This window comes from Tiliqua scincoides, chromosome 3 (genome assembly GCF_035046505.1).
Source record: "Tiliqua scincoides isolate rTilSci1 chromosome 3, rTilSci1.hap2, whole genome shotgun sequence".
Classification (NCBI taxonomy): Eukaryota; Metazoa; Chordata; class Lepidosauria; order Squamata; family Scincidae; genus Tiliqua; species Tiliqua scincoides.
This window is the reverse complement of record NC_089823.1, coordinates 133,998,813-134,022,755: the sequence shown is the minus strand read 5'-3', so window position 1 is coordinate 134,022,755 and position 23,943 is coordinate 133,998,813. Positions and strand designations below refer to the sequence as shown.

The following is a 23,943-nucleotide window of genomic DNA, read 5'->3' as shown; positions in this document are numbered from 1 at the left end:
AGGTGCCAGTTTGATTCTGCAATTGTGTTTTGGCAGGGTTTGCTGGTACTCCAGGCTACCTGTCTCCCGAGGTCTTAAGAAAAGATCCTTATGGCAAGCCAGTGGATATATGGGCATGTGGTAAGACCACCTGGCATAAATGGTTTGTATTTGCATGTGTATTGAAAATAACCTGTAAGAATTCTTCTGGCCCCCATTTGCTTGTTAAAACAATTGGTTGGTGGCGTTTCTGGTGCTCAAAGTGGCATGTAAGAATGAATTGTACCACTTAATCATAGTTTGTTAGTGGTCCTCATCACACCTTGTAGTGAATTCCATTAATTTATATTCAACAGTAGTGGTTTAGAAAAGGAGGGAGGAAAGGAAACTTTGTTGTTGATCATGAAGAGACAGGAAATGTCCGAGTATTAAGAGAAGCAGAAAACTGACTGTTCACACTCTTACAATTGGCTGAATATAGAGGAGACCATCACATATGGGCTGCACCTCTGTTGACCAGTGTTTCATTTAGATTTGGATTTTCAAAGCACATGGGACTTGAGGTTTGGTGGCCGTCAGAGTATTTGAAGGGGGGGTCATGAGCGTTTTCTGATGTCCCATGTATTGAGTTCAGAAGTGAACTCCAGGTGTTCCAAATCTAATTACAGCAAATCTAATTACAGCAAATCTAATTACAGAGGTATACTGGCATAACAGTGAAGGAACACTGGATCTGTCCAAGGAGGGGCAAAGAGGGGACTGCCATCCATAGTTAAAGGATAGATTACATTGTGGTGTTGGGCAGCTGGGTTAATTGGCTTTAGCTAGTGTAATGGCAATTCTTCTCTCCTCCAGGTGTTATTCTGTACATATTACTAGTGGGGTATCCCCCGTTTTGGGATGAAGATCAGCACAAACTCTATCAGCAGATCAAAGCTGGAGCCTATGATGTAAGAACCTTTTAAAGTTAAGCTTTGTTCCAACTAGCTAACTGAAATAAGTCTATCTAGATCAGGGATGTTCAAACTTTTTGACAGGAGGGTCACATCATCTCTCTGATACTGTGTTGGGGGCTGGGTAAAAAATTTATTAACATTTAAGATTTGAATAAATTTACATAAATTAATATATTAGCGATGGAGCTTATATGAATGAATGAAAGTCTTGCGATATAAAAGGCCTTGCACTTGCTGCCACTTCACTGATGTGAAATAGCAAGTAGCAAAGGGAGCCCTTGGCTTGCAGAGGTCAAACAGTCGGCCCTCACACTGAGAGTAGTTGCATTGGACCAGTGTGGGCTCCAGCAAGTCTCCAGAGGGCCAGAGGCTCATTGGAGACTGTGGGCTCTCTGTAGGCCAGATTGGGGGTCCCAGAGGGCCACAAATGGCTCCTGGGCTTGGGTTTGGGCACCCCTGATCTAGATAAATGATGTGGTAGTCAGTGCTATATGGTTATTTTATTCTTCTGTATGTGCTGCTGTGTGTAGGATAATGATGAGGAAGAGCTTAGATGGGAAGGTGTCAGGTGAAAAAGCCTTATCCATACTTGGCTATGCAGCCTTAGTAACTAGAGTTTCTACTTACAGAGGTGTGTCCAGTACCTATAGAATAGTGTAGAACTGGTTGAGTCATTCTAGAGATGCTCCTCTAGATGGCTAAAGGAATTCTTCCATTCTTGATCTTGTAGAGCTCATGGGACTTGGCCACGACCTAGCTTACAGCTAGACTTGTTTTCAGTTTATTCTGTAGCATTAGAACAGATTATTGTACCACTGAAATCTTTGCAACCTATATTATGCCAGCAAAAGGGTAGCTATCTCAGGGGTATTACTGGTGTATCTGCATGATAGCTTTTCCCAGTTCAGCAGCAAACCAGAAGTTGATCAGAATAGCTTATGCTGGCTCTGCTGTTCTTTGCACCTGCCAGATGTGGTCCATGGGATCAGATTTGTTGCATGAGTAAACCTGATCCCTGAAGAAATATGCTGTGAGAGGAAAGAGGAGACTGTAATTCACTACCATGTCTTTCTTTAGATGTAGAGGCAGGATAGACTATTTAAAAAACAGAACAGATAGACAAGTTAGTGATCTGATCACTGAAAACTCCAGGGTTTTAACTGTGCCTACAGTTCTGTGCTCTGAAAATCTGCCATTCCTGATGTGTTTGCAGAATGCAGTTCTGATGATTGCATCTTAACATGCAAGTACTGGCGGAGAAGAAAGGTGCATTAGAGAGACCCGTTCCAAAAGGTCTCTTGTGTGTGCCACAGTTTCTGGCTTAAGAGTTAAAATGTTAGTATGATTCTGTGCAGGGCAGAATAAGCAGTGTAAGTACAAGAACAGGTGGAGGACATGCACTGAATTCTCTTCTCTCTCTCCTCCTCTGCTTCTAGTTTCCTTCTCCAGAGTGGGACACTGTGACTCCAGAAGCAAAGAACTTGATCAATCAGATGTTAACAATAAACCCAGCAAAACGCATCACAGCAGATCAGGCTCTTAAACACCCATGGGTCTGTGTAAGTATCTCTTTCCCCCAATTCCAAGTTTAGTGGAAGGCACTTTGAAGTGTCATTCTCCTATGTTATCCTATGTGAGCAGTGTCCACGTTGTCCCTAGGACTGAACCAAAACAGAGCTTTTTGAAAATACCTTCAATGCAGCCCTAGTTATGCCTGCTTCTCTGTGGTGGCGGTTGCGTACACAAGTGCACATTTTTTAAAGATCTAATAATATTCCCTGTTTTTTCCAGCAACGATCCACTGTGGCTTCCATGATGCACAGGCAGGAAACTGTGGAATGCTTGAGAAAGTTCAATGCCAGAAGAAAACTTAAGGTGGGTTTGTGGTTTGAAGGGAATGCGTAGATAGTGTTCTGCTTCCTCAGCTTGGTGTGTGAGAGGGTGGTGATGCTGTGTTATACAATGTGGAGATCTGGGTTTGTGCTATCTCCATGAGTGCTTCGAGTAGGGGCTTTTCCTTGCAAATCTGACATCCAGTGTACTTCTGTTCTGAGATGGGATCAGGATTGGCCTTAGATCCTGGGGTGTGGTGGGCACTTCCTGCTTGCTCAAGACAGGAAATATTCAGGGAAATAAACTGGACAGACTGTTGCTTTTATATCATTTAATTCAATTAGTGGAAGAAAACTTATTTGGTGGTTGCCCGCCAGGCTTGCCTTTCTCAGCTCTGGCAAACTTGTACTGAAATGCATTAGAGGCAGCAAAAAAAAAAAAAAAAAAAAAAAAAAAGGTCTGTTAGAATGGTACAGAATGCCCGCTGAAGGCCTGTTTCCTATATGGATATCCCATCTGTCCAATGAGAGGCTGGCTATGAATGGGCTACCCTATTCAACTTCTCTTCCTTTCTCTCTCTCTTTCCCTTGGTCCCCTGCCTCTTTTAGGGTGCAATCCTCACAACAATGCTGGTGTCTCGGAATTTTTCAGGTAAGTATTCCCTCCTCTCTCCTTTTCTACCCTGCTTTCTTATTCTTTTTTTTAATACAAATCTGAATCTAAATGCAAGAATTGGGCAGGCCATCTTTTAAGCTAGCTGTAGAAGAATCTGTACATGTCTGTTTGGAAAATGCAATGTGATCACTGTGCATATTAAAGACTCAGGGTCAGAAAGGTAGTCATGATTTACTTGAAAATTGGGTCATCCATCAGTTGACACTTATTGCACTCATCTTTGGGATGGACAATTCAGTTTTCCATTAGAAGTTCATTTTCATGTGGTGACAGGCTTGTTTTTATCAGCTTAAAAGTGGGAGCATAATCTTGTGCAAGAACAAGATTCCTTAGTGGAAAAAATGGAGCGGCAAATTATGTTCAAATCTGCTTGTCATTCACAGCCATAAGCTGGGCTTACTTTTAAAAATTATTACTAAAATAAAGGTGCCAAGGTTTTCCAGTGGAGGGAGCAACTTTCTCTTAAGTACCAAGGGGGAGGAGTTCATTTATTATAAAACTTATTTTGGTATACGGGCAGCCCCCCCCCATATCTGTGAATCAGGTATCTACGAATTGGGAGGGGTACACTCCCCATGCCCATTAACTTTGCTTAGGTGCTTACTGCTGGTGCAAGCAGCCTGAATGCTTGAAGAGACTAGATCAAATTTGAACAGGAAGCGGTTAACTTCCTGCTTCCTGTTAGCATTAAATCTAGTCTTTCAGGCTGCCTGCATGCACTATAACCTTGCATGCTTATAGTGACCTGTAAAAGGAAGAAACATTTTAACAGCGGTAAGCCTATAAACAACATTAATGGCTGAGGAGGCCCTCAGATCCCCTGTATCTGCAGTTTCTGTATCCCAGGGAGAGCCTGGAAAGGATTCCCTGCAGGTATGGGGGACACACCTATACTTACACATTTCTACCCTAAGATCTCCTTTTAAAGTCAGTATTCCCTGTATGCTCCCAGAGTGCAGGCATTGCTGACTCTTTTCAATTAGGTATTACTAATTGTGAGTTTACCTAGAACCAGCAGCATTTGGGCCAGGAAGTGTGTTTATGTGGTAATGTTACTGCAAAAGTGCTAGATCTCCAGTTGGTTTGATAGATGTGGCTCATTGACTGAAAAGAAGTGGAATCTTGTATGTTTTCTTTTCCACAATATGTTCTTGGTAACTTGTTGTTCGTAGAATATTGCTGGGAGGATGGGTATGCTACTTTAGAGGAAAACCCTTCCTTTGGATCTTTTTGCACAGGTGCTTCACGCATTCATGCAGTTTCTTTCATGAAGATTTGACATAATCTTGTCCCAAGTGGGATTTATTTCTCTCCCAAACTTTAGGTAGGAAGAAAATGTAAATATCTGTAATTTTTTAAAAGTGGCATTTTTACCTTCCTTGGGAATGGCTGTTCGTAAGGCTAGCTGCATGTATTTCTTATGTACTATCGACTAAATTGTGCCTTTTTATATTTTTGTTACTTGCTGTTAAATGACATGCCTGGTAGCAGGCACTAGATCAGCCTCATCCAGGTGTGATGTTTTAATGTGTCTATAGCCTTTTTTCTTTTTCTCTCTAGTAATAAACCTTTTCCTCCCTCCATACCTTTTCAGTCTGGGAGAGGAGGTAATGCCTGTGGAAACAAAATATTCTGTGACAGTGGCAAGAAACTGGACTCTGGGTTATCATATGGTCTCAGTTCTTAAACTTCAGAACTGCAAGTGCTGTAGGAGAGGAGGAGGAGTACAGTATGAGTTCATTCTGGGAGGCGCTTTTCCTGATCTCACCTCTGCATGCAGTGAGATTGAGAGGAAGGGGTTACATGTTTCTCCTCCATTCTGTCCCTAGAAGGAAACTTCTGAACCAACAGGGCTAGTTGAATATGGGATCTGCACTAACCCCAGACAATGAACTTACCAAGTGAGGGCTACCCATGATGTGCCAAGTTGCCTGCATTTGAAAATTTGAACTTCTGCTGGTATAGCAACGTGTTTAGCTGCATTATCTAGTGATTGCAGTCTTGGAATTGCATAGAACTAATTGGGAAATTCACTGCTGTGTTGATTGGATATTAAAGAGCCCAGACAGTGGGCAGTAATGCTTGTATTGTAACATCAGGAGTCAGATAAGTATACTCTAGTCCCCTTGAACTCAATGGGACTTGCATGTTCTCTAGATTGGGGGCACACTGTCTAGCACGCAGTTGCCATTTCATGTGTTTGTGTATATGGTGTGCAGTTGACAGCTGATGCTTTTTAAATCTTGATTCTTTTTCAGTTAATCTTAAGTGCATCTAATACGTTTCTAGACTGCACCTGTTACCTTTATGTATGTTTTATTTATTCATTTTTTCCATTCCTTTACACCTAAAAAATTGGTGCTCAAAGTGGCCAAGTACAAAATATAAATTAAAATTACAGCCATTATGTAGTATTTAAAACAAAAACAAAGCAACATTAAAACAGCAGAGAGAGAGAGAGAGAGCAGTAGAAACCAAGCTTGGAGTGCAAACCCATGCAAACCAAGCTAATTCCCCATTTCCTGATACGCATGACAACTGACCAGGAGGACCTTTTCCTTATCTTTGTGTTTGAAAATGTCACTAGGAGGACATGCTAGTGAAAAGAGCTTCACAGCTCAAAGGAAAGCAAAGAGAAAATACACTCTGAACTTTATGAATTTGTTAGCTTATCTCTCCGTGACCTTGATAATCATGTGCAGACTGTTATGTTTGTCCAACTTGGATGGGTCAAGTTCATTTAAGAAGAGCTTTCCCCCTTTACCTTATAAGTCAAAAATAGGGCAAAAAGGCAGTGTAGCCACCACCCCAGGAAAAGTAGCTCTTAGATTCTTGGAAATTCTGATGAAAGCGGAAACATAGCCATGTAGTCTTATATCTCAGTAAGTTATCAGTCTTAATATGCTGTGGGAAGCAGATTGCTGACTCACTCAGCTCCCAGCCCGTTTTTTGGAGCCTTGTAGTCTGTCTTAAACTATGGCAACTTCCTACTTCTCCAAATGAGAATGACTACAGTAAACCTTTACACAATTCCTTTTGGCCCTTGGTTCCTCTTAGTCAATGCTGATATAAGGGCCAGTGGAGCCATATATGCTGATATAAGGGCCAGTGGATGGTGATATAAGGAGCCAATGGTAAACTGCCTGTTAGCCCTTCCTGAGGCTTACCTCTAAGTCTTTTTGTGAGTACAATAAAGCCAACTTTGTCACCCTAAGCCAGTGGTTTTCAAACTCTCAGGGAGATGCACTCACCAGTCCCTGCAGCAGCTGTCCTGGGGTACAGGGAGCCTTGCACGAGCGTCTGCAGGGCTCCCCAGGTTGTCAAAAGTGAAACTGGAGCAATCGCACTCCACTTCCGCAAAACAAGTGCAATTGCTCCACTTTCACTTTCAGAAGCCTAGATGTTCATGCGCTTAGGGCTCCCTGCACACCAGGAGAGCTGCTGTGGGGACTGGTGAGTGCATCCCAGTCCCTGCAGCCCTGTTAGTGATGCGATCCTGGGGATCGCATTGCTGCCTCCTCCCTGCCTCCTTGCTGCCCCCACTCCTTAAGACGGGGTCTCCAAACATTTTGGCCAGAGGGCCGCATGAAATATTTATCGCAGTGCTGAGGGCCGGGAAAAAATTTAAATATAAAATTTAAATAAATAAATAAGAGGTGGAACTTAGATGAATGAATAAATGAATGAGTGGGCTCATTCACTCGGCCTCTCCGGCCCTCAGAACACCCTCCAGATGCAATCAGAGCACAGCTCTGGTCATGTCCAGTCGAGTGGGCCAGAGGCGAGGGGTTGGCTGCAAGCTGGATAGAGGCTTGCTGCAGGCTGCATCTGGCCCCTGGGCTGGGTTTTGGAGACCCCTGCCTTAAGGGGATAGAGGCCAGGGCCTTCAAGGCTGGGGTGTCGCGATACCCTAGTTTGAAAACCACTGCCCTAAAGGAGGACTCTTCTGTGTTTGTGAGCTGCACTCTGTTATGGAAGTCTACCAAGTATGGAATTGCTCAACTCTGAATTCCTGATTGGTCTGTATTCCTTGAAAAAGATGCTCATGTGATCGAGGAGTACCACTTGACATGGGGAATCCTTCTGATACTGAAGCACAGCAAGGGTTGCTCCAGCTTGAGGGTCTGCACTGTGGTTTGCTTTGGAGTCCTTGTTGACCTGCAGCATCAAGAAAGAACAAACATTGAAGCCAGGCAAGGGCTATAATCAGATCAGCAGCATAAAGGAAGCGAAAAACTGAAACTTAAGGCAGTCAGAGGGTCCTCAAAGCCAGGTGTCTAAAAAGCATCAGGAAAAAGTGAGATAAACCTGCTGCATATGTTGCTTCAATTGACTTGAGCTTAGTATAATTAATACTTAATTTTTCTCCTGTGTTGAGAATACACTATCCACCTAGTTGAGATCCCCTCCACCCCCGGATCTCTGCTTTGGAAGGAACCTGTTAGCACTGGAGACTGGAGTTGAACGATGTAAACCTCTTCTAGACTTTGTTTCCAGAATATTGGGGGGTAGCCTTTTAAAAAAAAAAAAATGACTAATAAGCCTTGTGTTTGAACTGAAACTCTTCCACCTTTAGTAGGCTGACTCTGGAAGAGTTTTCCTAAACTCCAACTTTAGCTTTTACAGCCTGAAGACTGATGGGGTTCCTTCAATTGCCCCCTCTTTTTTCCTTCCCCATACTTTTGCTTACCATCTGTTTGAGAATGTGAAAGCTTGTTGTGTTTTACTTTTGGTTGGTCGTAAAATAAAACTCTCTCTGACCTTGGGTTGTGCATTTTTCTCCTGTGGGATGAGGTTCATATTTGTGACACCTGTAAGATGACCCTATCCAGAGTAGCCACACATAGCACCCCGATGGGAGATCCTGGAGCAGAACCCCTGAGGAGAACATTGGGCCAGATAATTAAGGGCAGTGGTTCTTAACTGTTTTGGGTCACAAGCACCTTAGAGATTTGATGAAAGCTATGGACCCCCTCTCCAGGAAAAAATGCGCATCAAAATATGCACACAATTTTTTCTTCTTCCTGGTTTACAGACCTCCTCAAACCCATCTATGGATCCCAGGTGAAGGTTATTAAAGGTGATGATGAACTGAGCCCGTAAAATAGAAGCCAGTATCCCTGTCTGCCCCAAATTGTTTTATGGACTGTCTAACAAAGTATATGGGGCTTTTCTGTTATGAAAAGGCTTATTTTTTTCTCCTTTCTCAGGAATAAGATGGCTAGCACCACCTAGTGTTAAAATAAATGACATCTTTTGTAAGAGTCCTCTATTTTGTATTCTTTGAGAAGCAGAATAATTTCAGAATTCCCTCAATATTTCTTCTTTTTGTATTTTCATCATTTAGTAGGGAAATAATCTGCCATATAATTATATGGAGACTCATCAGATCCATTAGGCACAATTATACAACTGTCTTTTCTGCATCAAAACTGTTTGTCTTCCCACATTGTTAATTTAATCTCAGCTAGTGCCCAGAGCGAAGGAATGTTCTAGAATGGTTAGAGCTGTGGCTCAGCCGTCCTACTTCACTTACCAGAAACCAGTGCATTACATTAGCAGTCCATATGGAGACCTGCAACCCAATCCTAACCAACTTTCCAGCACCGATGCAACTGTGACAACTGGGTGCATGCTGCATTCTGTGGTGGGGAAGGCAGTCACGGAGGCCTCCTCAAGGTAAGGGAACCTTGGGGCTACATTGCCACTGCATCGCCGTTAGAAAGTAGGATTGGGCTTATAATATTTATTCCAAAGTGACTGAGATATAAAACACAAATAAAAATGCTTTGGCAGATTTTTGTTCATAAATGTTCCATCAGTTATGTATTCAGACTTCTTTGCACTGTGTGTTCCCAGTAGTTAGCAATAATGAAAACACACCCTGAGTAGTCACACCCCCCCCTATATTTAAAAAAATGGTTGTCTTTTCTTAGATTTGCTAAGCACCTGCTGAACTATTGAAAATTGTGCTTTGAACACTGTAGTACAGTTCTCAAACTTTTAGCACCAGGACTCACTTTTTAGAATGAGAATATGTCAGGACCAACCAAAGTGATGTCATGACCAGAAGTGACATCATTAGCAATTGTTTTGACAATCCTAGACTGCAATCCTACCCACACTTACCCAGGTGTAAGTCCCATTTACTATCATTGTTAAAAGCATATTAAATTTTAACATGAAATTTAATTTCCTGAAATTGACTCGCAACCCACCTAGTGGGTCCTGACCCACAGTTTGAGAAACACTGTGGCATAGTAACTTGTTCAAACACTGATGGGGAGACAGATGAGGGGGACTTTTATATTTTTCTGAAATTTGGCTAGTCAAAACGTTGTGTAAGCATGAGAATAACACACTGAAATGTGCAGGGTAAACTTATCACTAGTAGATGAATCAATATAGCAACTGTCATTGCTGGGTTTGTGTATTAGACACGATGGGTGTGGAAATTTCAGAAAATTTCAAGATGTTTGACCATCCATTACCGTTGTATTTCTGTTGATTTTGACCACAGTTGTCTACGTATTTGAAAGAGACCCTCAACTTCAAAATGAGCCATTAATGATTGTTGTAGATGGAATATTCAATGGCAACAGTGAAGCAAAACATACTTTTTGGAGGAGTGTGCCCCCAGTAGAGAAACTTACTGTTTGGGATGTTTTCATCCAAGTATCATTTCAGTACGTTAATGACTGCAACATTTCATCAAAATCCATAACTATGATACAAACTTCATGTGACAGATCTTGTTGTTCTTGACACAGAATGACTCAAACTGCCCACCACACCGTTAATTTAATCTTTCTTCCTATCCCTTTCCCAACCATTTCATTCTTTAACCAGACCCATAATTCCCAGAGACTCTTTTGGGCCTATCTACACATGCAGCAGAAAATGGTGGTAAGAGATGAACTGATGAAATGGGTTGTAGCAGTTCATGCTGCAGGTAGTGGATCCTAGTTTTGAATGCTCCCTTATGTGAAAAACCTGTTGCAAGTAGAAAATACGAAAGAGAACAGTCAGACCTTGAACCTTTCTGCTATGCTAGCTGTTTTTTTTTTTTAATCTGCAGGAAGCATATTATGCACCATCTGCAGCCTGAAGTGGTGCTAGTCCATCTATTGCATTAAAATGCTATCTCTTCATTCGATCACATGTATAGACAAGTGCCACGTTTCTGCAAACCAGAGAGGCTACTGTTGCTGAGCAATCAAAGGGGAAATGGGCAGGTCTTCCACCTGACATACATGCTTGGTGCTTGCTTTTCAGATTCTTTCCTTCTTTAATTTGGTTGGGATCTCTCTAAGTTACAGTTTGGTCAGTTTTGTTTTGCCAGAGTACATGGAACGACATTCCAGCACCAGAGACTCAATATGTAGTTGAATTTCAGTTCATGTTTCTTTCATGACTCTGGGTATTTGACTTGAAATGAGACCTTCTTTGGGTGTGTGTTCCTCTTGCCTTCGTTACACAGAATACTGAATGCTCATGTGACTTCATCCATGGAGGCAGAATAATATATTAAATCTAGCATTTGGTTAACTTGCTCACTATGTGGCAGAGCTTGCTGTTTATCATTAGTGTGTAGATACTCTGGCTGTTGAATACCCTCAATGTATCAGATATTGCTCCACAAACTTGAAACTGCAGAATCCATAGTCATCAGATAGAATTTACAGGTGCTGCTCCATGCATCTCTTCGCTAAAATGAGAACCTTGCACAAGCCATAATTATGCAGAAGTGCAGGCAAACCACTGCAAGTGCAGGCAAACCACTGAAGAGGATTTCAGCAGGTTACCCTTGCTTATCCATGTGCTTTCGATGTGTATGTGCAATGACTGGTGGACTCAAGCCAGAGGTATTCTGTTTATGCTTTCCAGCAATTGAGAGCAGGGTTCCAGTGACCTGCAAAATAAGAGTGGGGGCAAATCTGCTTAATATGTATAGGTTGTAGAATCTGAGTTGCCCTGATGCAGAATTATTTTATTTTTTGTGCTGGATACACCCAGTTCTGCCTAAAACCCTAATGAAACTTTTCTACTTAGGTGTCAGTACGGTAACTAGAGTCCCAGAGACAGTACTAATGAGTATAGAATCCAGAGCTTAGAGGCTAGCTCTAAAATGTGAGAACATTTTAAGGCCTTGAAGATTTAGTACCACAATACAGATCTTGAACATAATTAATAAAGTTGTTCCTTAGGTGCTCTTATTTTTATTTTTGCTATCCATTATGTACCGCCTGAAGTATACTACCTGCATGATACAGTTGAGAGGGATGACATGCAAGCCTAAAATTGTGCCCTTAAATTAAGTGCGCACTTAAAAATATAAAATGTGAATGGGACAAGTATGTTTGTAAATGCCTGAGTCATACAGGTGCATTCAGGGAGGCAGGATTGTCTATTGTTTGCAATTGAGCATATTCTTATCAGCACTCCTGGGTTGAAACTGAGTTGAGAGCTGTTTGTAGCATAGTGGCTAAGAGACAGAGCAGTGAATGAGTTTTCCCTAGTTAATCTCAACTCTGAGATGAACTCACCAAGTGGCTCTGTTTTGGTTGAGGTCTAGTTCAAAGTGAGTTAAACATTTCAAAGGCCTTTATTTTTTGTGCCAGATTTTTTGTGTGTCTAATGTAGATGCAACCATGGTTCAGAGATCAGGAATGAGCTGCATGCTAATGCATCTGCTGTCCCTCCAATACCCTGTTGGCCTTAACCACTATTCAGTATAACATCTGTGCTGATGCTAACCAAGTTTGAATCTCTGGTTCATCCATTACATACCCCCATGTCTTATTTATCTTTATTAGTTCAGGAGCCATTAGTTATTTGATTTTTCTCTGTAAACCGCTTTGTGAACTTTTAGTTGAAAAGCGGTATATAAATACTGTTAATAATAAAATAATAACTTACAAGATCTAATTGTTCCTCAGCTGAATTCTAGCTATGCTCATGATGCTTTTTGATTATCTCTGTTAAATATGCATCATGTTTTAAATCATTTCTGGGCACTTAACTCTTGTTCCTCCTGAGTTCCTTTTTAAAAATAGTTACAATACTCTTCACAAAATTCTAGATATTCCCTGTGCTGGAACTGCAATCATATGGTATTAAATTGTGGGATGTAAGGAAAGAGAATAACAGCTATGCCAGAGTTGATCCAGCCCTGATGTTTGCAAGCAGGAATTAGGGGTGCATGTCTGTGAGTCTGGGAATGCACTAGTACAGCCTGTTCAAGGATGAAGTTTCCTGACATCTATGTGGTCTCTGTGCTCCCCACCAGGAAATTTGTCAAGATACTCCTGTGGTTTGTGTGAAAACAGGAAAATATTGGGTAGAGAGACTCATGCCCCCCAAGCCCAATGCATGGCTACAGGACCGAAAAGTCCCCTTACTGACGGTCTCTCCGGTCTTTTCTAGCTCTAGTGAATTTCAAGAACACCACACTACACCAAGAGTGAGTCTCACAGACTCTTCACCATGTGAACAAAAATTGCTTTCTTTGGGCTCCATGGCCTGTTCACTCTGGTTGAGTCTTGTGCCCAAGCAATGCATATACATGCACATGCATATACATCATGTATATCTCACCATGATGACTCAAGCTGACCACTCTTGACCAAATGTGTGAACTTGTGATCAACTGAAAATTGTGTCAGGGTTGATGATGAGAAAGGTGAAAAGTCTGCTTGTGGAGTTCATCATTTTTTGGTACATTCACAAATGAAATTTATCTTTTGATGCTGCAAGTGCTTGATGTTTTGAGTGATGAACCTGCAAGTGTGAACTATCCCCAAGACAGAGCTGCTGTACTGAGTTCCCTCTGTGTTTGTCTTTCTGAGTGCATCCTTTAAATATAGTATTTGTTTTAGTTAAATAATGCTAGGAAAGACACTCCTGTATTTAGAACAACTTAATACTGTTTTGCCCTAATCCTATCCTCCCACTATCCTATGTGATGCAACAGCATACTGCCAGAACACAGACTGCATGCTGTGGTAGTGGTGTGTGTGTGTGTGTGTGTGTGTGAGACCATTCTGCCTGGGAGAGATAAGTAAAAATATTTTTACTAACCTTTCCATAGGTCTCCTTGTAATTACACCAGAAGTCCAAGAAGGGAGAGTGTCAGGCCAGGAAAATGGGGATAGGATCCAGCATGTGCTAGTGCCCCTGAGATCCATTCCTCCTGACGTTGTGCTAAACATAGATGTTGAGTGACTGTGTCTTTGCAAAGCTAGTGCTACCAAGGCACAAAATACTTCCCTGCTCCAGCAACATTTTTTCGGCAGTGGTGTGGACATGTAGACACTCTTCATTCTTGTATGAATTTTTTTGCGATTGTTGCACGACTTCTGGATTGGTTTTTTTTTAGACCATTTATCAGAAAGCTACAGTTTTTAAAACTTGCTTTTCTTGAGTGTGTTTATTTTTGTTTTAATTGAAGACATCATGTATCCAAAAATGAAAAATAAAGTCAGTAAGTGGGTAACGTAATTGTTTGAACAGATGGTATCGTCCTAATGCATTTCAGGCCGGGTGGATGGTTGGGCTGAAGCAACCTGAATGTTGAGGAGGCAACCTGCTATTTTTCTACTAGAGAGTTATGATAAATCTGACTCTTAAACATTATTAATCTACAGCTCAAAGTATATCAAAATTTAATAGTTTGATTCAAATACTTCTGCTATCCACTTACTGAACTTTTAGTTTATCACATATTTCACCCAGGGCAGGTGAAGATGCTGCTGTACCCATAAACCCAGATTTGCAGGTTCATTAGAGTGAACGTGTGTATGTGTGTGTCTGTTGTGCTCATATCTGGTACATCTTAATACAAAATATTGCAGTGAGATTTAAATAAGTCTGTAGTACCCTCCATCCCCCAAACATCTATATTACTGTCTCTTTAATGTTACAATATTTATAAACCAACCTCTTGTTCTGTTAATGCCTTCCTTATTTGCTTTGCTGACTTAAAACTACCCGTCTGAGAGCCTGAATCATAAACATCATTTACAGCTAAGTCTGCAGCTTTCTGAATACCGTTCCTGATGACCAAACCTCTGTGCTGGCTTCTGTAGCTTTATCTTCATGTTTGGAGGGAATAATTTACTTTTCTGTCACTGTGTTTCTTTCCTCTGATCCTTTCTCTCTTTCCCACTTTTCTTTTAAAACTAATTTACTTGCACCTTGCTCTCTTGTTGCTGTTGGGCCTCTGTTGCTTTATTACGGCTCCTCCCACTGAATGATTGTGTCCAATCAGTTGGCAGGCAGAGCTCCGCCCCTGCTTCGGCCGCCATGAGTGCTGCCGGCCTGGCTGAGCAAGGTATGTGGCATGAGTCGTATCTCCTGCGTGCCTGAATCTAGAACCACCCACCACCAATTCCACTGTCAGTAAAAATCAGCATGCCGGTGTTTGTGCACCCAGTGAGATGCCATCCATGCTTGCTGGCTGAGAAATGGGCATGCACCAAGGTTTCCATCTAACCCAGAACCATAACCACATGGATTTTTGAGTCTACTAACAAAGAATGCATGTTGAGTTCTTAACACAGTCCTGCAGTGAATCAGCACATGAGATCTGGAGGCATTGGACACAATGGGAATTACTTCTAAGTAGATATGTATAGGAATGTCCTGTTAGTATGAAGATAACCGTGCTAGAAGACTGTCTAGACAAGACAAGAATAGAATGCTATCATGTAATGAACTATAGCTCTGGTGAAGAGACCTGTTAGAAGAATGTGGGATTGGCTTATTTTCCCACATAATTGGATTTTAAGAAAGAGCAGTAGAGACTTGGGTTAATGATTTGCAGGAGCATATATATGGCTCTAGAATTCTAAAATACAAAAAGCCAAATTTTGCTGTTGCTAAATTGTTTTTCCAAAATGCGTGTGCTCGGTCTGTCTGTAAAATTCAACAGAATGTTCAGGGGTAGAGGGTGGGAAAGATGGGGGAGGGGGAGAGAGAGAACAGGGTACGGAAAGGTCTCTGTCCGTGATAGACTCCCAAAATTTATCTTAAAACTGCAAGAGTGCTGCAAACTTCTGCTGTTTGAGGGTTGCACATGAGGGTTGCACATGGGTTACACATCTTGCAGTCAATAATTCCTGGTAGTAGAGTACAGCACACAGGCACAAGCCTCAGTCAACCAAGAATTAACGTTTGATTGGTTGATGGCTTGCTTTTCATCTCATTCAGCTAAACAAAAGTTCCAGTGATGGCTCTAGGGGCAAAGAGGGGAATGAACTTCCTCTCCTGTTCTTTGCCCTTCAAACCATTCACAGGGGCAAGAGCACCTTAGACTGAGGTGAATGCACTGTGTCTCACGCAACCCAGTGACCCCAAAAATAGCCCCTGCCTCAGAGGCTTAAGGATAGAGGGAGCACCCTTGCAACCCTTCAGATGCAGCACCCTATCCTGAGAGTTTTTGACTGGTCCCAACCTTCCCATGGTTCTCTTGTCTGCTGGGCTTCGTGGCTCCACCAGGCAAGGAGGCTCTGGGGAGGCTGACATATGATATGACACCATATCACCCAAACTCTCAGCACATTGTGATCCTGTAAGTGGAGGGAGATGAAAAAATACTCATCCTCTTCCCTATTTTCCTCCCTTATTTGATTTACTTAATTTGCATGCTTATTCCTGGGTGCACTGTGTGTTATCTTGAGGGGTGTGTGTGTGTGTGCATTGCAGATTTTGGACTTTCTGTGATTCAGTGTTCCTGTCGTAAACTGGGTTTTGGGGAAAATAATTCGGGCTGGGCAAATTATTAGAATCACACAGGAAGACAACTGTGGTGTAATGAACAGAATTTGTACTCTGTTAAAAGTAGTTGCCAGATTACTCAATATGCTTTCAGACTTTTTGGTTTGTAATCATGAAAGCTAGAAACCTACTCCTAGGCTTACTAAAGAGAGAGACAGGATGCATGCTAATTTTAAGGATTGTGCCAGGAGCAACTGAATTATTCATCAAAAGTTTTATAGCCTTTTCCAGACATTAATGACCCCATGTATGGCATGAACAGTAGCCTTAAACCCCTGAAGTTACTACATGCTTCCTTGTGTATGCATGTTGAAGATATGGCAATGAGAGTAAACGGTATGGGTGGAGCTTGCCACATCAATGTGTGGCATATACACATTCATTTAATGCGTGAAGGAAAGTTTCCAGGTGCAATCTGGTGCCAGGTGCCACAAAACTTCCTTATACTTGCAAGAAGCTCGTATTTGCCTTTATCTCCTAGTCCAACTAGCAGAGAGCCAAACTAGACATGATGGATAGGCACACGTATTCTTCTTTCTGCCTGGATCATAAATGCAGGGTGGAGGGTCTACTATTTACATTAAGTGGTCCACATAGATGAGGGGAGCTCAACTGGCCCTGCTTCTGCACTTTATTTCTTCAAGCAATTGTCTCCTGAGCCTGGTTTACTTCTGCATCAGAACTGAACTGGGAGAAAATTGCTTGAAGGAAAAGAGCATAGCAGGCTATGAAGACAGGAAAATGGGATGGTGCAAATTGTTTCGGAAGCAGAACATGACCTTGACAAAGATGTTCCAACTTCCAGCCATCTTTAGTGAAGAGAGAATTCTGCTGCAGAGCTCTATGCATTAAAAAAAACAAAACTTGAATTGCCTTGGGATACTGGACCCTCTTAGAGAATACAATTTGGGATCCTAGATTTTAAAGACTAGAAATGTGAGGCTCTTAACTTCTGCTTTGACTATAGAGCTCTTCAAACACATGCCTTCACGGTTTCAAGTTTATCTTCACCGAATAGTTTCCGTTATAAAATGAGATCTAGCAGAAACCGCTGGTCATAGAAGTGTCTTGCACAGCCTGCAGGCACTGTTATTCATTCCTGTGCTAAAAATTGTGAGTATGCATTTTAATCTTATTTTGCAGGGCTTCTCAAAGCACAAGTTCTCCTTTTTTATACACAGGGAAGGGTTGAGAGGGTGAGGCTTTGATGGCAATGCAACTTGTGGCTGGGAGTTTGCAAAGCATGGTTGGAAAAACCATTTCTTGGCCTGCAAAGGACCCTTCCAAACAACTTTTTTTGGGGTTTTTCCTGCTGTTTTCTCATCCTAAGTTGTGTATTTTGGCCTGTGGTTTTTCTTTCAATTTACCTTACAGCAATTCTTGTGCCTTTGTGCGGTGCTTAACTTCAGTTATCCCACGTATGTCTTCCCACCCCTCAGTGTGTTGAGTGATACCTGCAGGTCAAAGTACTGAGCAAACATGCATATTTGTCCTGATTGTCATTGCTTGGGATGTCTATCTTGTGTTTTGGCCACTGTACCATAAATCAGTTTTTGAAAGTCTCTCTCAACCAGTTTTTATTGCATGAGTTGCCGTAAATGAGCAGCAAACTCTCTGTCTCTGCTGGGATAGCAGCAGGATAATGCTGTATGTGAAATGCTGTGAACTGTGGAACACTAATTGGAGCCAAAATGCCCACCAGTTTCCCAACTAGTGCTCTGTCTGGCATTGATATCCTTGCAGTTCTGACTGTTGCTTTCTATTGTACCTTGCAGATTTTTGCAGGAGTTGAATGAAAAGTTCCTTGCCAGTGCATCCTCTCCCCCTCTTTTGCAGCCATGTTCTAGTCTAAATGCAGGCTATCCGTTTCTATGATGTTCATAATTAAAATGTTTCTGAATGAAGGGAAATTGAACAAAAATAAATTTTTGTTCAGTTCCTAATCTATTGCAATGCCCAGTATTTCCTGTTCTTCCTCAGTTCCTTCCAAACAAGTAGGAGCATGGCTGATGTGGCGTTTTCAGGCATTGAGAAGCATTTGAAAGCTGTTACCTTGAGATAGATACAGCTGTTCTACAACTATGTGAATATTTCTATGCTTTCTATATAGCAGCTGAGCATAATTTCTGATACAACCAAAAGGATACTGCAAACAGCTGAGATCACCCTTTCTTGGTTGCAGTTTCTGTTAGTGAGTGCCACACTTGAAGATAATGCAGAACTAGCTGTGAGTTCTGTGTTAACTGGAAAAGTTGCTTACTCTGTCTCTGTTGTTTCTTAAAACATTATCCTGCATTTCTCCTTAATATGGAAACACTTCTCTATAAAAGCATAGTCTTTTCTATTATTATTGTCTTTTTTTCAGGCCAATGTAGTACAGTTCTATGCCAGATATGCTAAAACACACACTTCAACATCCTGTAGCCTCACTGTGGGCTCTGCCATTTTCATGTTCATTTTCTCTCTTCTCTCAACACCTCCATATTAAGATCCACTTCATGTGTTCTGTGGGTGGTATGGATGCCCCGAAAGTCATCTCTGCACAGAAGAGACTTTACTCCACTGCAGTGGAATGTTAAGCAACTTACCTTGTTGATAGAGTATTGCATGACAAGTCTTCATACATGTTGTGGTAATTCGGGTGGGGAGGGAGCCCTGAAGCTGTGCCTCCTTCCTTTCCCCTGGTCCTCCCTTTTGTCAGGGCCAAAATTAATCAACTCCACCGCTGTCATGAGGTCCAAGCTGGGCAGAGAGAGACAATCTTTAGAAGCCTCCCTCCCATTTATGTAAAAATTTCTCTTCAAACCTAACCAGTCGTATGTAGCTATTAGGAAAAAGAAGGGCATAAGAGGAAGCTCAGCCATCCCACATGCCTATATAAAGATGGCTTTTGATGGCATCTATGCTACCTGCGTTATATATGACATGCATCATATATATTACTTGGAGCCAGAGTTATTCTTCCCTTCCCTCTTTAGCCTGGATGAATACTCAGAGAGGGATCGTCCTCCAATCTTCTCCTTGCATTGTTTGTTTTCATTAAGATTGGCCTCATGAGGTCAAGCTTTCTTCCGCAAGACAACTATTTCAGGGGTGGGAGACATTGATATAAAACTCCTGATTCTCCTAGAAATGGTGTTCTCAAATACATCTTCATCCAGCATGCTGCATTTAACTGTGATCCTTGGTTTGTGCTGCAAATGCAAAACCATAATGAATTCCAGACATAAAACATTGATTTTTGTGGAGCTATGTACACTAGTGCAAAAGATCTGATTTCTGGCCTTGCAATAACTTCTCTTCAAATTTGCACAGCAGGTAACTCCTTCCACTGCTATTACCATTTTGCAGTTCCCTCTGCTGATTTGCTACCCTGAATTTTCATTCTAGTGTAGAGGGGCTCTTACAGAAATCCAAATCAGCAGAATGTCTGGAGAAGTGCAGTGGATCATGAAGTGATTGAGCAATGTAGTTTTGAAAAGATTGGCTTGTTGGATGTTCTTTTTTTTAGCCACTCTTTCATACACAAAAGCAGAATTTTTTTTCTTTTTTTCTTCCTGTAAATAGGCAAACAAAAGCCATTTCAAGAGGGGTTTTGTTTTTAATTCAAAGTGACCTGCGGGAAAGAAGGGTTCAGGGGGAGGACGCTGCACTTCCATAAAGCCATGTCTGTTTTCAGGGCAGTCTGGGATTCAGGGTTTAACTCCTCAATTCAGTGAGCAGGAAACTCAAATACTGCTATTGTTATGTTCTGCAAATGTATTTGTGTAGTCTCTTGATTGCGTAACCTGTTGTTCTGGCCTTGGGTTTTTAAAAATGTCTTGAATCATGCAGGAAGTGTATTGGGTCTAGTGTTGTGCCAAATTTTTGTGCAGTTTTAATTTTTTTTATGTTCAATTGGGCTTTTAAGGAGTGCAATAAGTTGTTTAAAAATCCTTCTCTTAGTGGTCTCTTGGGAGGGGCTTATTTGCAACCCTAGTATATTCTGCTTCAGCACCATATTTTAGAGTATCTTCTTTGTTGTACAATCCAAACCAATCGGGGATCATGCAGTGGATATAATGTCCTGGAGCCACATAGCCAATAAAATGTTTCTGTCTGATGACATCAGAGGAAAGCCTTCCTGTTACCCTCATTCTGAATCAGAGGGTTGAAGAAGGAACACATAATACTGGCATTTGGGTGATACTCCCTTTCTTGCTGTTTTGATGGCTTTATTAAAAAAAATATTCATTAAATGCCACAATTCCTGACTTCACCTCGGTGATAGCTGGAGCATGCAGGACATCCTGGCTTCTCAGGGTTCCCTAAGGCCTCTCTTGAGAGTTTTACAGAAACGTTTTGTGCCTTCATGGTCACAAGGGACAGTATCTTCCTATTTAAAAAAAATTATTACATTTGTGTTCTCTGGATGTCACAGAGACAGCTTGCTGTAGTTTGTAGATTTCAAATTTCACTGTTATCTGGTTGGGTCCCCTATGGGGAAGTGATTTAAACAGTTTGCAAGGATCATCAGCAAAGATTGTTAGCACAATCACTGGGCCCCCAGAATCCTGCACCACCTCTAGTGCATACTCTGTACAGTTGTACCATTTGTGCAAATGTGCATCTGCCAAGATAGCTGGTAGGCCACAGAGCACAGTGCTGCCAGCAAAAGCTGCTTTGCTGTTGTATATGAACATGCTGAGATGTTGCCCTTGGGCATGGGTATATGGGCTCATGTGTGCAATTGGGATCCTTCGGCATCCCTCTGTAACACATGCTGTGTATTATGTTCCGCATATGTGTGTAGCTGTGTGTGTGTGTGTGTCTTTGCAAATTAGCTTTTCCTGTAAAACACGGTGGCATAGCCTTGTCCTTTTGAAGGCAAAAACTTCTCCATTTTGCACCTGGTCTTTTTGGGTTCTCTCAGTTGGCAGCTACCAGTGCTGCCTTGCTTCTTTTCAACCTCATCCATATTTTCCTCACTGTCATTGCACATGGATTCTCACTGTTAAACTGGAATTGTCATAGCACTTAGAATGCCCAGATGTTATCTGTGTCCCTCAGCTCTATATTTTTTTTGTGGTAATGTCTGGCAAGGTCCCTTCACAGGTAACATTTCCTACATGGTAATTATATATACAGCTGGAACCCGTAGCTGACCAAATATTTTTTTTCATTTGTGGCACACAACAAAAAGGCTTCATACTTAAAAAAAAAAAAAGAAAAGAGGTTTGACTTGTGTGAAGCTGCTTTAAATAAATGTATCCAAGGGATAATCTTCAGCTTCTGAGATTTAAGAGGGCTTTTTGTTATCTCATCAGTCTTTATCATTAGCTTAGAATATCAGAGGGAAAGGGGAAAACAATGAGAGTAGAAGATTTGAAACAAAATCTCAGGAGTTCCGAAGGCCTGTCTTACGGAGCAGCGCCTTTGGAAAAGGCATGATTCCACTGTAAGATTGTGAGAATTCTGGGCAGGCTGTTGCCCTTGCATAAATTGTTTTGAGGCAGCAAGAGCCTAAGATGGATCTGGCTTGGCCTTTGCAGTTATCCTAATTAATAAGGAAAACTTTCTACTAACACTTTTGCAAGCCTGAGTTGAAGGGGAAGAGAGCAAGAGTTCGCAAAAGGAAGCTCATTTGCTTCTCTTATTTCTCTTTGCAGCTGCCAAAAGCTTACTGAACAAGAAGTCGGATGGAGTAAAGGTAAGCTTTGGATTTGGGCCCAGACTGTTTGTTTCTGGTTTTGTTCCAATAGGAATTGATATCTTCAGCCAAAGGCCCAGAATAATCTCTGGAGAAGAAAATGGCTATGGCTGTCGGCACTCCCTCTCTACATGGCTGCTGTTGCTGACTGCATCATGACCACTGACAGTTGCTTATGGCAGGAAGCCATTCAGTGAATGCAGTAACACGTTCTGGAGTCCGCAGTGTTGCCCATACTTTGCTTCCTCAGATTTAGGGCCCGAACCTAACCAACTTTCAAGCGCTGATGCAGCTGTGCCAGTGGGGCATGTACCTTGCCAATGGGGCATGCATTGTAGGGTTGCTTTGTAGCTACATCAGTTGAAGATTCATATGGTGTAAATTTACCATGCCCGGGGGGGGGGGCTGGCTAGGTGTGTAGGGTGGAAATCATGATAGTTTTCCTGTTGGGAAGGTCTAGTTAGATGCCATTTATTGCTTATGAAATCCTAAAGTCCAATTCTAAGGCTGTGTAGTTACATATCAGCTCCAGGGTGTGTCCAGAATTTATCAGTCTACAAGGGCTTCTGGATACATTGCAATGCCAAAGGCATGGCTATGTATGTGTTTTAAGTTACATGTGTTGAATGACCTCAGTGTTGGGTAGTTTACAAGCTGCTGAAATATTGCCAGATCCATGCAAAAGGCCTCACCCTAATCTAATATCCTTGTGATGTTTTAAAGACTACTTGACTTCCTGTTTTCTCCATTTCCTCCTTGTAGGTATTTGGCTATAAAGAATTGTGGTTATTCATTCTGCTCCCAGTATAATGGGTTACCTATTCTCTTCGGGATAACTGATTTTTGTATAGATTTCAAATGTTCAGTGTTGTTCAAATACATTTCTCTGAGCTTCTGTAATATTTTTAGTTATGTCCATTCCTGATGAGAAAAGAAGCAAAGTTACATTGGGATAAAGCAGCATAGTATTGAGGAAGGGCTTCATGGAGTGTGTATAAGACAAAACGATCTTGTACTAATCTCACAGGGTCTCTAGTTTGTCTCGAATTCTGTGAGATTTAGAGTGCAATTCTAAACGACTTGTGCTGGCGCAGGTTCGCTGCGCTGTCTCCTGAGTTACAAATGTGCTGAAAAGCACGTTTGTGGTGACTCAGGAGCAGGCTGCACTGGCACAAGGACCTGCACTGGCCTGCTCCCACCAGTTCTCATCCCTGCGCCAGCCCAAAGGGGTAGGTTCGCACCGGCCCGAGCAAGCCGGTACAGGGGTGGGAGAGGGTGGCAGGAGGGCATAACAGAGGTGGAGAGGGGTCTTGGTGGTGGGGGGGGGGAGGGAGGTGTGGGTGGCAAATTGAGCACGGGAGGGGGAGTGGGAACCGACTGTGGCAGCCTGCACCAAATCCTAACCCTAGCCCCATCAGCTTTACATGGGCTGCTCAGATTTGCACCAGCGAATTTACTAGCTCAGATACAAGTAGCCCCATAGGGGTGGCTGGGGCTCAACATGGGTCAGGGAAAAAATATCCCCTTACTCGGAGTTGCCTTCCAGCCACTTCCTAACCTGTGCTGGATTTAGCACAGGCCACTCAGCCTACTGTTCCAGTGCAGGTTAGGATTGGACTGCCACTTTCTTACTCAATTGGTTCTTAGGGTGAGTGCTGGCTGTTTTTGGTACTGTGAAGGAGCTAACTAGTATAATTCCTAGAATGTACTGTTGACAGTTTTTCAAACTCAGGAGTAAGCATGTATAATCAGCAGGATCTTATTTGCAAGGTTCTTAATTTCTAATCCTGTTCTGATGAATAAGTTGAGCCCACTGACCTGGTTCTCTGAACGGGCTTTTTGACAAAGCCTGTTCAGTTTTCTCTTATAAATGTTCCTTTTTTCCCCTTAATCTAGTGTAACAGCAGCTTCTATTACTCCAGATGTATTCCTTTTAGTTCCTGCAATAAGTCTTTACTGGGCAGACTGTCATGGAAGGTAGCATTTTTAGAAGAGTGAAATGGCAAACCCACTTTGGTTATACTGCATTGTAAC

General features: G+C 42.0%; 1 protein-coding gene across 18 annotated transcripts in view; it reads left to right on the top strand.

The window, feature by feature from the left end:
- The window catches only part of CAMK2G (calcium/calmodulin dependent protein kinase II gamma), a 202,528-nt gene that overhangs the window by 137,833 nt on the left and 40,752 nt on the right, over positions 1 to 23,943 (top strand). For 9 of the 18 annotated variants that reach the window (XM_066619030.1, XM_066619024.1, XM_066619019.1 and 6 more), the window contains exons 8-14: positions 37 to 120; positions 835 to 929; positions 2,372 to 2,494; positions 2,727 to 2,810; positions 3,377 to 3,419; positions 14,713 to 14,775; positions 21,869 to 21,909. In XM_066619030.1, the coding sequence (XP_066475127.1) occupies positions 37 to 120; positions 835 to 929; positions 2,372 to 2,494; positions 2,727 to 2,810; positions 3,377 to 3,419; positions 14,713 to 14,775; positions 21,869 to 21,909 (533 nt within the window). The remainder of the gene's footprint in view (positions 1 to 36; positions 121 to 834; positions 930 to 2,371; positions 2,495 to 2,726; positions 2,811 to 3,376; positions 3,420 to 14,712; positions 14,776 to 21,868; positions 21,910 to 23,943) is intronic. The other 9 variants (XM_066619032.1, XM_066619027.1, XM_066619022.1 and 6 more) reach the window with 1 other exon arrangement.